Source organism: Benincasa hispida, chromosome 5 (genome assembly GCF_009727055.1).
Source record: "Benincasa hispida cultivar B227 chromosome 5, ASM972705v1, whole genome shotgun sequence".
Classification (NCBI taxonomy): domain Eukaryota; kingdom Viridiplantae; phylum Streptophyta; class Magnoliopsida; order Cucurbitales; family Cucurbitaceae; genus Benincasa; species Benincasa hispida.
In genome coordinates, this window is record NC_052353.1 from 43,855,865 (window position 1) to 43,871,584 (window position 15,720).

Sequence of the window (15,720 nt, forward strand, 5' to 3'; positions counted from 1 at the left end):
ACTTTACTCTTTCTCACCTTGGAGAAAGTCCATCATTATAGACATCCATAAGTTTCTAATGACCCCCACCACCTGGTCGTCATCTTCACTCGCATACACGCGTTCTATAGGCAACTAGAAGCGTTAAGGACCATATTGAATGATTTTTTATTTTTACTATGGGATTATTTAGATACTGTGTATTTATGGTTCTAAAATGTTTTAAGTAAAATGTATTTGTGGTATTCGAGTTGTTTTTGAAGTAATGTATCTTTGCATTCTCGTTTGTACTTAATTTTGTTGTTTTAGAGTAGTTTTGTCATTTACTAATTAATATCTTCTATTATATAAATTCATTTTACTGATTTTCTAATTTTGAAACATTTTTACTATTTTCCTAAATGAAACTTAAAAATTTACTATTTCTCTCGTCAGGCATACCTTATTTCATATAACACATTAGGGGCAGGCTCATATTGTTAAAGCCCACTACGTTAATTGAAGAAGTAGGCCCAGCCCATATTCTAATTTCTCATGAGCTTTTCACTCCGTTTCTCTTTCTTCTCCAACCAAAGCAGCAAAAGCCCTTCACAAAATCGAACAAACTTCAGCGTATCTTCGGTTTTTTCTCTTCTTTGTTCACAGGCACTACAAACCTTGCTTCGCTTTGCTCTGCTGGTCGTCTCTAGATCTCTCCGATTCAAATCCTTCGCCCATGGCTCAGCCTCTCATCAAGAAGGACGACGACCGCGATGACGAAGGTACTGCTCTTCTTCCACTCCCTCAAATGCCCCTCCATTTCCACCCATAAATTGCTCAATTTCTTCTCTTGTCATTTCAATTTTACTTAATTCCTCCATTTACACCTTCCCAGTTGCGGGATCAGTCTTTTGGATGGTAGATCCATCTTACTTTCTTCTTTACCCTTACTTGGTGATGTATTGCGTTGTCGCTTTAGTTACGATTTTGATATCGTGCATTTTCCATTTCTGTTGTGCTCTTGTTAATTTGGTGATTGGATAGGATAGTGCTGCCATTTGGGTACTGTATCCCGTTTTCGAATTACCATGATGTATCCGCTGCACAAGGCAGTATGATGTTAACTCTTGGTTTTTGGCACTTACAGCTGAGTATTCTCCGTTTTTGGGGATTGAGAAGGGTGCTGTTCTTCAGGAAGCTAGGGTTTTTAATGATCCTCAGTTAGATCCAAGAAGATGCTCTCAGGTGTGGGCTTTGTAGTATGGAATTCATTTGTAATAGCTTCCCTTTAACTTTCCTCAAGCGCACACAATTGTTCTATAATTAATATTTTTTGCCTGATGCATGTCTTATTTTTAGGTCATCACGAAGCTTTTGTACCTTCTGAATCAGGGTGAAAACTTCACAAAGGTCAAGCTTAACTTTATCTTCTTGTCTCATTTCTTCCTTTTCCATTTAATACTCCATCCTTCGTAGGCATTAGTATTTGTCTAGTTTGCATGTTCTGTTCAATTGTTGACAATGTACATTAATCTTTTTAATAGATTGAAGCCACCGAAGTTTTCTTTGCTGTCACAAAGCTTTTCCAATCGAGAGATATAGGGTTGAGGAGAATGGTTTATTTAATAATAAAGGAGCTTTCTCCGTCTGCTGATGAGGTTAACACCATAATCAGGTTAACTTGAATTTCTGTAGTTGTACATTCAAAATTATGAACTGACACATTTAATTTCAATTTTTTTAAGGTTATTATTGTGACTAGCTCCCTAATGAAGGACATGAATAGTAAGACTGATATGTATCGGGCAAATGCCATTCGTGTGCTTTGTCGGATTACAGATGGAACCCTTCTCACCCAGATCGAGAGGTATCTAAAACAAGCAATTGTAGATAAAAATCCTGTGGTAGCTAGTGCTGCTTTAGTCAGTGGTATTCATTTGCTCCAGGTATTAATGATTTGTGCATAATAATATGCATCTTTGATCAATTTTGTATACCATTTTTCTCTGACTTTTTCCCTTTGCAACTTTTAATCACAGACAAATCCAGAAATTGTCAAGCGGTGGAGTAATGAGGTTCAGGAAGCTGTTCAGTCAAGGGCAGCACTTGTTCAATTTCACGCTCTTGCCTTGCTTCATCAAGTATGTTAGATCATCCTTTTGTATCACTTTTTTTTTGGGTGTCATGACATATCGTTCGCTATATCTAAAATTTCAATATTCAGTGGAGCATTGGTAGAAAACAGTATTTATTTCCAATATTGATTTAAGTTTTAATCTTTTTAAGAAGTGATCTTTTAACTGATTCTATCAAATGCATGGTAGGATATACTAATGTTGGTTATTGTGGTATAATATAGAAATTCTTCATTTCGAGTTTTTAAAAAGTTTCTAGTAGTATTAGTCAATTTTGCTAACGTATTGTTATTTTCTTAAACATTCACATTACCTCTTACTTTAGTTGGTCAGTTTTTTTTTGTTCACTTATTCCTATTGTTGGTAAACCAAATTAAAATGTTAATTTTTTTTACTTCCACTAGTGTCATAACTTGTGATTATTGCCTGCCACGTTTTTGCCACATTTTCTTGTGTGGCACTTCTTAACCCCATCAACTCACCCTATTATGTTCCTTTCCATATCAATGGAATTCCATCTCTCTTCTAAAAGGAAAATTCTGTTTATGCAATCTGAAGAAACTATAATTTGTTTTCTCTTTGCAGATACGTCAGAATGATCGTCTAGCTGTTAGCAAACTGGTCACTAGCCTGACAAGGGGCACTGTTCGGTCTCCATTGGCTCAATGCCTCTTGATTCGCTATACCAGTCAGGCATGTTATTTCCTGGTTCACATACATGACCAGTCTTTTTTGCTTGTTTGTTTTCTTATGGAGGTTGGTTCAAGCAGGTTATTCGCGAATCAGCTACCAGTACTCAAACTGGTGATCGGCCCTTCTATGATTTTCTTGAGGGTTGTCTGCGCCACAAAGCAGAGATGGTGATCTTTGAAGCTGCCAAAGCAATCACTGAGCTGCATGGTGTAACAAGCAGAGAATTGACACCAGCCATTACTGTCCTTCAGTTGTTTTTAAGCTCCTCAAAGCCAGTACTGAGATTTGCTGCTGTCCGCACTTTAAATAAGGTTACATCTACAACTATCATTTTTTAAACACGATTCTCTCTCTTATAAATCTTCTTTTGATATTTGGAAATTGTATTTGAAAACTTGCAGGTGGCAATGACTCATCCAATGGCTGTCACTAATTGCAATATCGATATGGAGAGCTTGATTTCTGATCAAAACAGAAGCATTGCAACTCTTGCAATAACAACACTTCTGAAAACAGGAAATGAATCAAGTGTGGACCGTCTAATGAAGCAGATAACTAACTTTATGTCTGATATTGCGGATGAGTTTAAAATTGTTGTGGTAGAAGCTATTAAATCTTTGTGCTTGAAGTTCCCATTGAAGTATAGATCTCTGTGAGTAATATCTTATATAAATTTTTTTCTTATTTTAAAAAAATATCTTACAAGAATTTGTGATTATTCAACATTTACATGTTGCATCATCTTGTGCAATATATATTGGGATTGTAAAGTGTAGTTCACATTTTGTCACTTTTTCAGGATGAATTTCCTTAGCAACATTCTCAGAGAAGAAGGGGGCTTCGATTATAAAAAAGCTATTGTGGATTCAATTGTAATACTTATAAGAGATATTCCTGATGCAAAAGAGAGTGGGTTGCTTCATTTGTGTGAGTTTATTGAAGATTGTGAATTCACCTATCTTTCCACACAGGTTATTGCACATTCTTACATTCTTCCAGCAGCTACTATTTTCTAATTATCACTGCCTTCATGTTCTGTATGACCTTTATAAGTTCCTTTTTATTTCGCATAACATCAGATCCTTCACTTTCTGGGGATTGAAGGACCCAAAACCTCTGATCCTAGCAAATACATACGATACATATACAACCGTGTACATCTTGAAAATGCAACTGTTCGTGCCAGTGCTGTGAGCACATTAGCAAGATTTGGTGTTACAGTTGAATCATTGAAGGTACAGATTCTTTCTCCCTTTATTGTAAGCTGGATGAACCCTATTTTTCATTCTTATCACCCAACTAACAACATTGTTTTTACCTCTTTCTGTTACAGCCTCGAATATTTGTTCTGTTGAGACGATGTCTCTTTGACAATGATGATGAGGTATTTTATTAGTCAGAATTGTTGAGGTTTCCATCTAGATTGTTTTAAAAATTCAGAGTGATTTAAAATGATGATTTCCTATATATGGCTTGATTCTATAACTGTATGTTGAATTTCTTGGGCAGGTTCGAGATAGGGCCACCCTGTATTTAAAAACTCTTGGAGGTGATTATACAGTTATCAAAACTGAGAAGGATGCCACTGACTTTCTTTTTGGCTCTCTGGATATCCCACTGATCAATTTAGAAACAAGTTTGAAGAACTATGTGAGTTTTTTGAGTGAGATTTTCGAGTACCTTGAATCTAGAAACAAGTTTGAAGAACTATGTGAGTTTTTTGAGTGAGATTTTCTAGAACGTTGGAGACCATCACTCAAGTGTTCTGTATATGGATGCAGGAGCCTTCCGAGGAGCCTTTTGACATTGATTCTGTGCCCAAGGAAATCAAGTCCCAGCCACTTGCTGAGAAGAAAGCGCCAGGTAAAAAGCCAGCTGGGCTTGGTGCTCCTCCAAGTGGCCCAACAGCCACTGTTGATGCATATGAAAAGCTGCTTTCCTCAATTCCAGAATTTGCAGGCTTTGGGAAGCTTTTCAAGGTTCTGTTGTTACTATTCTTAAGCGTGCATGGTGTTGTGTTATGCTATATATGTATGTATATACATTTTCATTAATACTTCTTCAATGTTGAAACTTTTATGGTATTGTTCTTCTCAGTCTTCAGCACCTGTGGAGCTTACTGAAGCAGAAACGGAATATGCAGTTAATGTTGTTAAGCACATTTTTGATAGCCATGTTGTGTTTCAGTACAACTGCACGAATACAATTCCAGAGCAACTACTTGAAAATGTATTGACTAATTCAAGGAAAAATGTCTTCCTCTTTTTTTTTTTTTTTTTTTTTTTCTTTTTGTTTTGGGGGGGAGTGGTTAAACTGCATCCAGATTTGCATAATCATTTCTGTCTATTGTCAGGTCATTGTTGTTGTTGATGCGTCTGAAGCAGAGGAATTCTTTGAAGTGATATCCAGGCCTCTCAGATCACTTCCCTATGATTCACCCGGACAAACCTTTGTGGCATTTGAGAAACCTGAAGGAGTCACCGCTGTTGGGAAATTTTCAAACATGTTGAGATTTATTGTTAAAGAGGTAATTCGAATAAAATTTATTAAACAAGGATGGTGAATTGGATAGGTTTCCAAAATCTCAATTTGCCAGCACATCTTGGCTCCATAATCTTGTTTTGTGAAAAAACTTGGGATAAGAGATTCGATTGAACAGGAAGCTTGTGGGCTAGAGTGAGGAATTGAATATTTATAATCTAATTTATAGTTAGTCATAGGTCCAATTGATCTCCTAGAAGATCAGATTTTGTAGATTATGTGCCCATCTCATATAAGCTTATAAGGTACTGGGAGAAAAAGTTCATTGGTGAGCATCCAAACGCTTGATTCTGATTTGGTATTACACATCTTTGGTTATACTAGGTTGACCCAAGTACAGGTGAGGCAGAAGAAGATGGTGTGGAGGATGAATATCAGTTGGAGGATTTGGAGGTTGTTGCAGCTGATTACATGTTGAAAGTAGGGGTCTCTAATTTTAAGAATGCCTGGGACACCTTGGGTCCAGATTGTGAGCGAGTTGATGAATACGGCCTTGGACCAAGGGAGAATTTGGCGGAAGCTGTAGGTGCTGTAATTAATCTTCTCGGCATGCAGCCATGCGAGGTAAGTTTGTTTTAATGTGATCAGGCATATTGCATCAAGAGAAGGAAATGTTTGACGTACGATTTTATGAAGCTTATATATGTGCAATTTGAGATAAAAGCTTAATTTTGTGTAGTCTTTAGTTGCACGTGTGGTTCAAGATTCAAAAGCTTAAAATTTGTGTAGCCTTTATTTACATTGTGCAACCGAATGTGTTAAAGAACTTGGATTTCAAAAATCTATGTCGGTAGAATTGTAGTTTGTGAGTTGGGTTTCAAAAATCTATGTTTATTTGCAGTTGAGATATTCATGGATTTGCAACTCTTTTCTGAATCGTTGGTTTTTCCCATTCAACTCATGTTGCTCTCTCTCTCTTTCAGGGTACAGAGGCTGTCGCAAGCAACTCAAGGTCGCACACCTGCCTATTATCTGGTGTATACATTGGTAATGTGAAGGTACTTGTGCGATTATCGTTTGGAATCGATTCATCAAGAGAGGTTGCGATGAAGCTGGCCGTTAGATCAGATGATGAAGTCGTGAGTGATGCCATCCATGAGATAGTTGCCAGCGGCTAGTTGGAATTGTAAACGATTTAAATTTTATTGATTTTTGTTCGTGAGAAAAAATTAGGTCACAGGTTCGGGATGGGCTACAGAAACAGTCAAAACTTGTAGAAAGAATTTTTGAAGTTTGAGCCAGACTTCACTCGGGACATAGGCATATATATTAGGGAGAGTTTGTTGCATTAGTTTGAGCCTCTATATGCTCATCCCTGTTTTAATTGTTAACTTTGAGAGTGGTTTCCTCATCTTGATATTCAGAAAATCCCGTCCCGTCCAGTCCCAACCCGACCACCCGCCCTCCCCCTCGAGACTATAATTTGGCTGTCCTCATTACTCACTCTGTCTATTAATGTGAATGTGATGTGTGAATCAAAGTACTGCTTTGCCTTCTCGCCAAAGTCAGCTTTTGTTTGTTTGAGAAGTTATCAAAGTTGGAATTCGTTGGGGAGGATTTTGCTGGAGTTGTGATTCATGATTCATGGATGTGGGCAAAGGGATCTTAATTGAAAAAAGGAAATATTTGTTGATGTTTGTTTATTACCAAATTAGTGTATATTTTTGTGATTTTAACTTTAAATAAAACCATTATCCTCAGACCTGAATTGAATTGAAGAGAAGATATTGAAATTTGCTTTTTTTTTACCCAAAAAATTAGATCATGGATTGAAGTTGCTTATGGTTCGTTTGGTAATTAATAAAAAAATGTTGTACGTTTCAAATGCGTTTGGTAGTGGATTTTAAAGTTGAATTTTAAGCTGTTTAAATTGAGTTTGATTGTATAATAAATTTGATTTTCATCAAAATATCAACATTTTTATTGATATCATATGCATCTAAATAAGAGGATGTGAATATAATATAAATAATAAACTTTTCAAGACGTCAATATTTATGGTATAAATACTCTATTTAATTTACATAAATTTTAAATTTAGTCTATGTAGTTAATTTTTATAGAAATTATTTTGATTAATTTATAGTAAAATTCTAATAAATAATCAAGTTATTGAAAAAATCAATAGTCTCAAAGTATATATACCAAAAATAATATTTTAACTAATAGTTATTTACTAACTTATTTATTTTGTTTGAGATATTTGTTCTTTACCTAATTTTTTCGAATGTCCACACTAGCATTTCATCGAGATTTTTATCTACATTTATGTAAAAGTTGAGACCTCGAGATTTCAAATATTTTAAATCTTTGATTATCAATTAAATATTTTATTTCAACTCGTGTCAATTTATTTAAGAATAATCATAGAATTATAATTTCTAGGCATTATATAATTGTGGATAATGGTAGAAAAAAATTATATTTTGTCATTGAGTTTTTAAGAATATGCATGTTTGATGTTTGAGACTTATTATGGTCTAAATAACTCAAAGTTTCAATTGGAGGTAAAGAATGTCCGGAAACAAATCAGAACATTAAGAGGAGAAAGAACATAGTTGAGCGAAAGATGTTTGGCCTTAGCTTTGATGTAATCGACGCCAACATCGTTACAAATGAGGCAAAGAGCGTCGTTGTTGTCAGTGGTGAGGCGGCCGTCGAGGGTGGGAGAGTGAGTGAGTGCGGTGGAGAGAGAAAATAAGGTAGACGAAAGAAAATAATAGAAATGTTAGAAGACATAAGAGTTTCAGTTTATTAATGGCGGATCTTCGATCGAAAAATATAGTGGAGTTTGAAAGACGAGAATGACGCCTCACTCTAAATCCCATCTCCAATGTAATTTTCTTCTTAATTTGCCCTCTTTGCATCTATAAGTCATACACCTAAAACTTAATTTAACAAAAGGGGTTGATTGCAACCAATAAGAAATTATAGAAGAATATTTTCAAAGAGGAAAAAGGAAAAAAGTAACTATAATTGACAATTGATCAAATTAAAAGTTTAAAGGTGTGATTGTAACCAACATCATAGTTCACGAGTGATTTGCATAATTTTTCCTAAATGTTATTAGAAGCATTTTACCCGGTGTTCCTTGCCGAATAAATATAGGTGATGGGATTTTCAAGATTTCGATAGTGTTTAAGTTTAATAGGACTACAATCCATTAATCTTTTTCAAATTCACAAATCTATTATATAAATTAAAATTCATTTTCAACAAAAAGAAAAAAAAAATTGAAATTTTGAGGTCCTATCAAACACAATTTAATTTTATGTCTAATAAGTATAGTAATTTAAAAAAAAAAAAAAAAAAAAAAAAAAAAAATTGAATTTTTCATGTAACTATTTGATGTAAATTTCAAAATTTTCAAAAATTTAGACACAAATTTGAAACTTTAAGATTATTAAACATATTTTAAAGTTCGAGTTCTATTAGACACAAACTTAAATTAAATTTGTATTTTAAACATTAGGCTGATGAAAAATTTACCTTGTTTACAATTTTTTCATTATTCCTTTCTCACTAATTAATTTTAGGAAAAAAAAATACCTTTTCCGATTCTTGAGTTTTTGAATATATTACCATTAGATCCCTAAATGTTAAAATGTTTACAATTTAGTCCATGAATTTTGAATTTAATTTTTAATTAGCCAACCAAGTTTTAAAATGTTACCTTCTAACTCGAGTTTTAAGTTTAATTTACATTTGAACTATTTCAAGATTTACACATTTACCTTTAAATTTTCACTAATACTCATTTCAAATCATTTGTATTAATTTTCTATTAATTAATTTTTAGTCAATTTTAAAATTACATAAAAAAAATGACATCATAATTATTTTAATTTGTTTGATTAAAATTTAATCCTAAAGACCAAATGCGAGTATTAGTCCGAAGTAACAGTGTAAAATATAAAAACCTAAAAACCAAATGAAAATTAAATTCAAAACACAAGTAAAATGTCACATTTTGAAACATAACCAGATAAAAACTTTCCTCGAAACTTTTTTTTAATGCAACTTTCCTCAAAACTTAGATACTAAAAATCATTTTCTCTATCGGGATAATATTTTTCAAGTTACCCAAATAAAAAAATTAAAACCTATGAGAAAAATAAGAAGTTTTGGCACTTAATTAAACCTCATTCAGTAACCATTTTATTTTCTAATATTAAAACATAAGTTTATAAACACTTCTACTTCCAACCATCGTTGTTTTGCTATTGACTTTCTACCTATATTATTAGACCATCGTTGTTTTGCTATTGACTTTCTACCTATATTATTAAATACTAAGCCAAGTATTGAAAAAAATATTTAATATTACTTTTAGAATTTAATTAAGAATCCAAAGGATGAAACTGTCGTAAAAAGATGAGGTGAAGACAAAGCATCAATTTCAAAAACTAAAAACTTTTCTGCCAGGAGTGAATTGATTCCTCCAGATCTCCACCAACTTACCATGTTTAGAGCCATGTATAGTTATCTTCATCCAATTTCAAATTTTAACATAGGAGAAGGTATAACAGAAAAGAAAAAAAAGAAGTTAAAATAGAAGGGATTGACTAAGGTGTTTGTGGGTTGGATTGGGTTAAAACATTTTTTAAACCTAACTCAATCGTTCAAGTTATAAGTATCTTCATCCCAAATATTCCTTACTAAATAATAAACTCAATTCAATCCACCAATGAAACTGTTGATTTGGTCTGAATTATTCGGATCATTTATTTAAATTTTTGTTCTAAAAATAAGTAAAATGTTAATATATAGAAATTTTTATTTAATGGTTTTAATATATTGAATTAAGATCAATGACTCAATTTCATTTAGATTAGGAAAATTTTCTTTCCAAAATGCTAAAAACTCAATTTTAGGAGTTGGAAAAAAATGAAATTAAATAAAATTAAAATTAATATTATATATAATTGTATTATAACTAAAAGAAACATACCTTTTAAAATTAATAATAAGCTCGAGTTAATTCAAATTGGTTTGAGTTATTTTAAGTGAACCTATGAACCAATCAATCCTTAAGATTTTCATTTATTTAAACCCAACTCAAACCAAATGAGTTGATATTTCAACTCAACCCGTGATCAGATTTTTCGGACATCGGTTTTTTTGAACAACCCTATGGCTAACCAATAAGAACTAAACTGAAAAAAGAAAAAAGGAAACTAGGTAAGAAAATAGTTGGTCTAAATCATGTAATTAGATCATAAATTAACTAAAACACTACATTATAGTACCTCACTTTCAAATTACAAAAAGAAACAAAATCACAGACGACACAATGTTACACTTACGACATTTAAATAACCACAATTACTTTCATAATAATCCAATTATATTATTATTATTATTATTATTATTATTATTATTATATAGTAAAACGAGACAGCAGATTTCAAAAAGAACTCTCCAGCTCAAGAACCCATTTTTTGACCTTTTTTTTTAATGATAATATTTCTGAGTGTTCAGATTAGACATCTTTCTAGAGAAGGTTACTACAACTTACAAGCATAGAGTATGGATTTACTTACCTAAGAATTTGAAGGATTTTCAACAAGCAAGAACAATGCATTTGAATGAATACACTAAACACAAACCTTGCAGTGAATCTGAAGGCAGTACAGAAAATACACCCCATTCAAACTCTTCCCCCATGCTTAAGTTACTTTCCGGTGACCTCCGAATGCCCATATCTACATACAAGTAATGCAAGAAGATGAGAAATAATATATAAACTTTATGAACTTTAGGATAAAATTAGCTACATGTTATCTATACTAGATTTTGATTATTGATAATGCTGCATATCTATCTATTATAGTACATCGATCTCCATAGAAATATAGTTCCAATGCCACAATAAACACTAAAATGTAGTTTAAAGCTTTGAAAATGAATTGATGCAAAATCCAAACTTGATTGGTAACCATTTGGTTTTTTGTTTTTGAAAATTGTGCTTATTTATCACAATTTCTTGCGCATGGTTTATATACCAAAAACAAAACAAGTTTTTGGAAGCTACCTTTTTTTTTTAATTTTCAAATTTTGACTTTGATTTTAAAAACTCTCATAAAACGTAAACAAAACATATAAACCAATAGATAGAATTGATATTTATAGGCTTAATTTTCGATAAAAAACTAAAACCCCGTTTGATAACCATTTTGTTTTTTGTTTTTGAAATTTGAGCTTATTATAAACACTACCCAAATTTCTTCTTTTGCTAACCGTTTTTCACCAATGATTTAAAAAGCCAAACCAAATTTTGAGAACTAAAAAAAGTAGCATTTAAAAAGTTGTTTTTGTTTTTGAAATTTGGCTAAGAATTCAACCATTATAGTTAAGAAAGATGTAAATAATTGTAAAAAATGTGGATGATATAGGCTTAATTTTCAAAATATATATATATATATATATATATATATATGGTTACCAAACGGGGTCTAAATGGTTACCAAATGGGACCTTAGTTATTTGTTTTTTTATTTTGAAAATTAAACCTATAAACACCTCTTCCACCTCTATATTTCTTACTTTGTTATCTATTTTCTACCAATGTTTTAAAAAACCAAACCACGTTTTGAAAACTAAAAAAAGTTTGTTTTTAAAATGTTGTTTTTGTTTTAAGAATTTGTTAAAGAGTTCCACTCTTTTAGTTAACAAATATGAAAACTTAAGAGGAAATAAGCTTAATTATTAAAAATTCGCCAAAAGAATTGAGTATTCATCCTCGGTGGAAACTTGTTTTGGAACGGTTTTCAGAATATTTATATACTTTTAGAACAAACGTTCAATGAAAACATGCTTAGATCATTCTTTTATTTCTTTATTTCTTCTTTTATTGAATAATAATAACTGTTCTTATAAAGCAACTAAAAAAGGGAATACCATTTTAAACAAGTTTTCAAACTCTCTCTCGGTTTTGGTCAAGGTTTCAATGAATGAAATGATATTATTTAACTACAAAAAGAAGACGGCCTTATTTCTCCACCACCCTATCAGAACTTGGTTCATCGTTTTTCAATGTTTAGGCAACTATCAAGGGTCCTACGAATCCCAGAGACGTTTGAGAAGGAAGTAGGAAGTAAAGAAGTAGGAAACAGGAACGAGACAAAATGAAGTAGAAATGCCAGATGTACAAACACGCTAACCTTCAGGTTTGAATCCCAGCTTCCTGTACATAAAGCACTTCCATCAGCAGACAATCCCAAGCAACTAATTCGCCCTTCGTGTGAGTTCTGAAGTGTTCCCAAGTTCAAAACCATCTGCAGTCATGGAAAAGAATAGGTATCAATTCACCCAAATAGATATCCTGTTAAAGGATCCAGAAATATACATATGATTTTTTTATTCTACTCAGAGTATGCTATAAAAAAATATTTTTAATTATTGGAAATGCTATAAAACATTAGTCGACAATAGCTCCGTCTTTATCAACTTATTTAAACAAGATGGATGTTCTAGTATTCTTCTTGACATTACAACATGAATACCTTTGCAAGTAAGGTGTCCCAGACATAGCAATCACCATTTTTGTATCCAGCAAACAAAAGTCTCCCAGATATAGAGAATGCAATGGAGGTTACGTGTGAGTTGGTATTATCACTGTGCAGCTGATGGTAAACTTGGAGTTCATGCCCAGTTCTGATATCAAATAATCTGCAAGTTCCATCATCAGAACCAGTCCCAAACCGGTTACCATCTGGAAAGAACTTCACTGCTATAACATCTCCTTCATGCCCATGAAACGTTTGAACTGCTCGACTAGCTACCCGAGTGTCCCACAGGCGGGCAGTTGCATCACAAGAACCAGAAATAAATGTTCTGGAATTGGATCCACTGATAGATACACTATAACATGCAGAAAAACAAAATAGTCAAACATTTACAAAAGCAATATGAGTAAATAAATATCCGTGAAATAGCATTAGTCAATTACAATCATCCATCTTGATACCACAAACCAGAAGGGCTTACAGAAGGGAAAATATAATATAAGCAAGTAAACAAGTTAGTGAAACAAATTGCATATTCATTTTGGAACTTTATATCATAATGAGAGCCCAGACAATCCTATCAAAAAATTATGAGCCCAGGCAACAGAACTCCAACGAACTAGGTTGCTCATCTCTAAACCGACACCTTAAGGAAGTTATGAGGATAAAAACCAGCAAAAGTAAGTTTCAAAATTAGTTCTACCTTGATACATCTGCTGCATGTCCCGACTGAAATTCACCTCCAAAAACAGAAGTTCGAAGCCCAGTAGTAATGTCCCATAAGACACATGTTTGATCCCCAGAACCAGTAATGAGGTGAGTATCCTCATCTGGAACATACTGACAAGACGAAATATATCCTTTATGCCCGCTAAGCGTTCTAGCCACTGGCAGATTCCCTTCCCTGTCAGTTGGAGAGTTGAGGTTGAAAATAGAACAAACACTGTCAAGACCACCACCTGCTACAGATTGACCAGAAGGAGAGAAAGCACAGGTCATGACCCAAGGACAAGGTAGCTTTATGGCATGAGTCTTCTGGCTTGTTAAAGCATTCCACACTATTAAACGACCATCTTGAGAAGCACTAACAATTCTATTTCTCTCTGAAGTCCAATCCAACGAATACACCTGCAGAAGTTTCATCATTTATTTTTCAACCCTAGTTGAGAATGAGGGTTAAATTGTAGAGAAAAAGAGACTCTTCATCGCAAGAATAGGAACCACTTCCAATATCTAGGCTCTTTATTCTAGACAATGAATCAGAGTACCAGTAAATGAGTAAAATAATTTGATGAGACTTGAGAGAGAACATATATTATATAAGCATAAATCAGAATTGAAGAAAGTTTCTTTTTATCATTTTGCTTATATGCTATGCCTCCCTACTATACTAGATCCTTCCCATCATCAAGTATAATTATTCATCAAATAACTAAAATCTCTTACAAGACTTACACGTAGTAAATGAACAAATGAAACAAAAAACCAAATCCATTCCTCTTAACAAGATAATCCAAAATTATTATCAAGTCAACTGGTATCATAGTGTAATTCAATCTTAACCTTCCAACAATCATTTACACTAAAGAAACGATTTCAGATCTTGTTCAGAACGTAGTATACAACAGGCAAACCTTACAGAGGTAAAAAAGAAAAACACGGCCGTCCTCGCAGATATCCAACAGAACGTACCTTTCCAGTATGACCTTGCAAAGTCCTACAGCAAACAAGATCCGTAGCTCCAAAACAGACGGGATTCCTCCCCAAAGACCTCGCATATCCAGCTACTGCAGAAAGCAACCACCAAAACGAATGAGATCCAAACCAACTAAAAACAACATAATCATCAATAAGAAGAAAAAAAGAAATAAACCACAGAGTAATGAAGTGGCTCACCATTGGTATCAAGCAACGAATGCCTCTTCTGCTTCAAGCGCTCTTTGAGAGAATTGACAGTCTCAATAGCCGCCACATGCCGCTCTTTAAGCTCGGAAACAGACATTTTGCTACTTCAAAACAAGAAATTCAACCAAGAAACGCCATCCACAAGCCCAAATCAAGCTTCAGTGAAGTCGTGAAGACTGAATAGGACAATGAGAGATGAAATTAGAGTGAAATCGATGCAAAATCTAGGGCTTAACTAGGGTTTAGAGGTGCGAGAATAGGCGAAAAGATTGAAGATCGCCTCAGAAGAAGAAGGAGAAGAGAAAATGAAAAAACTTTGGGGCGATCGAGAGGAAGAAGAAGAAAAGAGACGAAAAAATGGAGAATTAATTATATATTTTTTTTCTACTGAAGCCGCCGGGCCCACTCTGTCCCACGTGTTGGACTAATCATACGTGTAATACACCGTGTCATATGGGGTCCGCGTTCAGGTTCTAATCTAATGATTACGTCTACTTTAATTACAATAATTGTGTTCATTAATTAGCCGCAAAATCTGATTTAGGTTAAGCTATTATACCCCTAAAATTGGTTTATTTCAATTATGCTTCTAAACTTGGGAAAAAACTATTTGTCCTCTTTGCACTTTCAAAACTTGTTTCAAAAAATGTCTTTAAATCTTCTAATTGTTCGAAAGAATATATTTTTGTAATTAATGTACAAAAACTCACAAAAGTCAAGAGGCCTACGTGATATTGTTTAAAGAAGATTAAAATTATAGTTACCATTTAGCTTTCAAAATAATTTTATTTGTTAAGAGCCACTTTTGGACCAAAAATCATGAAGTCAGGAAGACAAGTTGTTAAGAGAAATTGAAACAATGACAATTAAATAAAGACACGGGCCAATGGGCAAAAGATGAAGGAATTCGGGAAAGGAGAGGCGTTGGGCTAGAAGGCCCAACTTGCCCACCTTGCTCTCGGAGGTCGAGGTCGAGGCTG

The 15,720-nt window shown here is 33.5% G+C and overlaps 2 protein-coding genes across 2 annotated transcripts; one reads left to right on the top strand and one right to left on the bottom strand.

Moving 5' to 3' along the window:
- Nucleotides 1-542: 542 nt before the first annotated feature.
- Nucleotides 543-6,886, top strand: LOC120078116 (coatomer subunit gamma-2). Its single transcript, XM_039032337.1, has 18 exons — nt 543-740; nt 1,106-1,203; nt 1,318-1,368; nt 1,503-1,616; nt 1,704-1,904; nt 1,998-2,099; nt 2,679-2,786; nt 2,864-3,097; nt 3,188-3,438; nt 3,586-3,757; nt 3,866-4,021; nt 4,120-4,170; nt 4,296-4,436; nt 4,568-4,765; nt 4,884-5,015; nt 5,140-5,313; nt 5,652-5,891; nt 6,251-6,886. Exons 1-18 carry the CDS (start codon nt 695-697, stop codon nt 6,443-6,445), a joined length of 2,664 nt encoding a protein of 887 aa, XP_038888265.1. The 5' UTR covers nt 543-694; the 3' UTR covers nt 6,446-6,886.
- Nucleotides 6,887-10,732: 3,846 nt separating this feature from the next.
- Nucleotides 10,733-15,081, bottom strand: LOC120078730 (guanine nucleotide-binding protein subunit beta-2). Its single transcript, XM_039033038.1, has 6 exons — nt 14,732-15,081; nt 14,528-14,622; nt 13,539-13,963; nt 12,833-13,190; nt 12,491-12,604; nt 10,733-11,032 (listed from the first exon to the last, which is right to left on the bottom strand). The coding sequence occupies exons 1-6, from the start codon at nt 14,835-14,837 to the stop codon at nt 10,997-10,999; spliced, it is 1,134 nt and encodes a 377-aa protein (XP_038888966.1). The 5' UTR covers nt 14,838-15,081; the 3' UTR covers nt 10,733-10,996.
- Between the last annotated feature and the right edge of the window lie 639 nt (nt 15,082-15,720).

Excerpts from the sequence above, each read along its gene's own strand:
- LOC120078116 (XM_039032337.1), top strand. The coding sequence starts at position 695 with ATGGCTCAGCCTCTCATCAAGAAGGACGACGACCGCGATGACGAAG. Across the intron at positions 1,204-1,317 it reads ATCCAAGAAGATGCTCTCAG|GTCATCACGAAGCTTTTGTA; the intron begins GTGTGGGCTTTG and ends TCTTATTTTTAG. Across the intron at positions 1,905-1,997 it reads GTGGTATTCATTTGCTCCAG|ACAAATCCAGAAATTGTCAA; the intron begins GTATTAATGATT and ends TTTTAATCACAG.
- LOC120078730 (XM_039033038.1), bottom strand. The coding sequence starts at position 14,837 with ATGTCTGTTTCCGAGCTTAAAGAGCGGCATGTGGCGGCTATTGAGACT. Across the intron at positions 14,623-14,731 it reads TTCGTTGCTTGATACCAATG|TAGCTGGATATGCGAGGTCT; the intron begins GTGAGCCACTTC and ends TGCTTTCTGCAG. Across the intron at positions 13,964-14,527 it reads TGCAAGGTCATACTGGAAAG|GTGTATTCGTTGGATTGGAC; the intron begins GTACGTTCTGTT and ends AAACTTCTGCAG.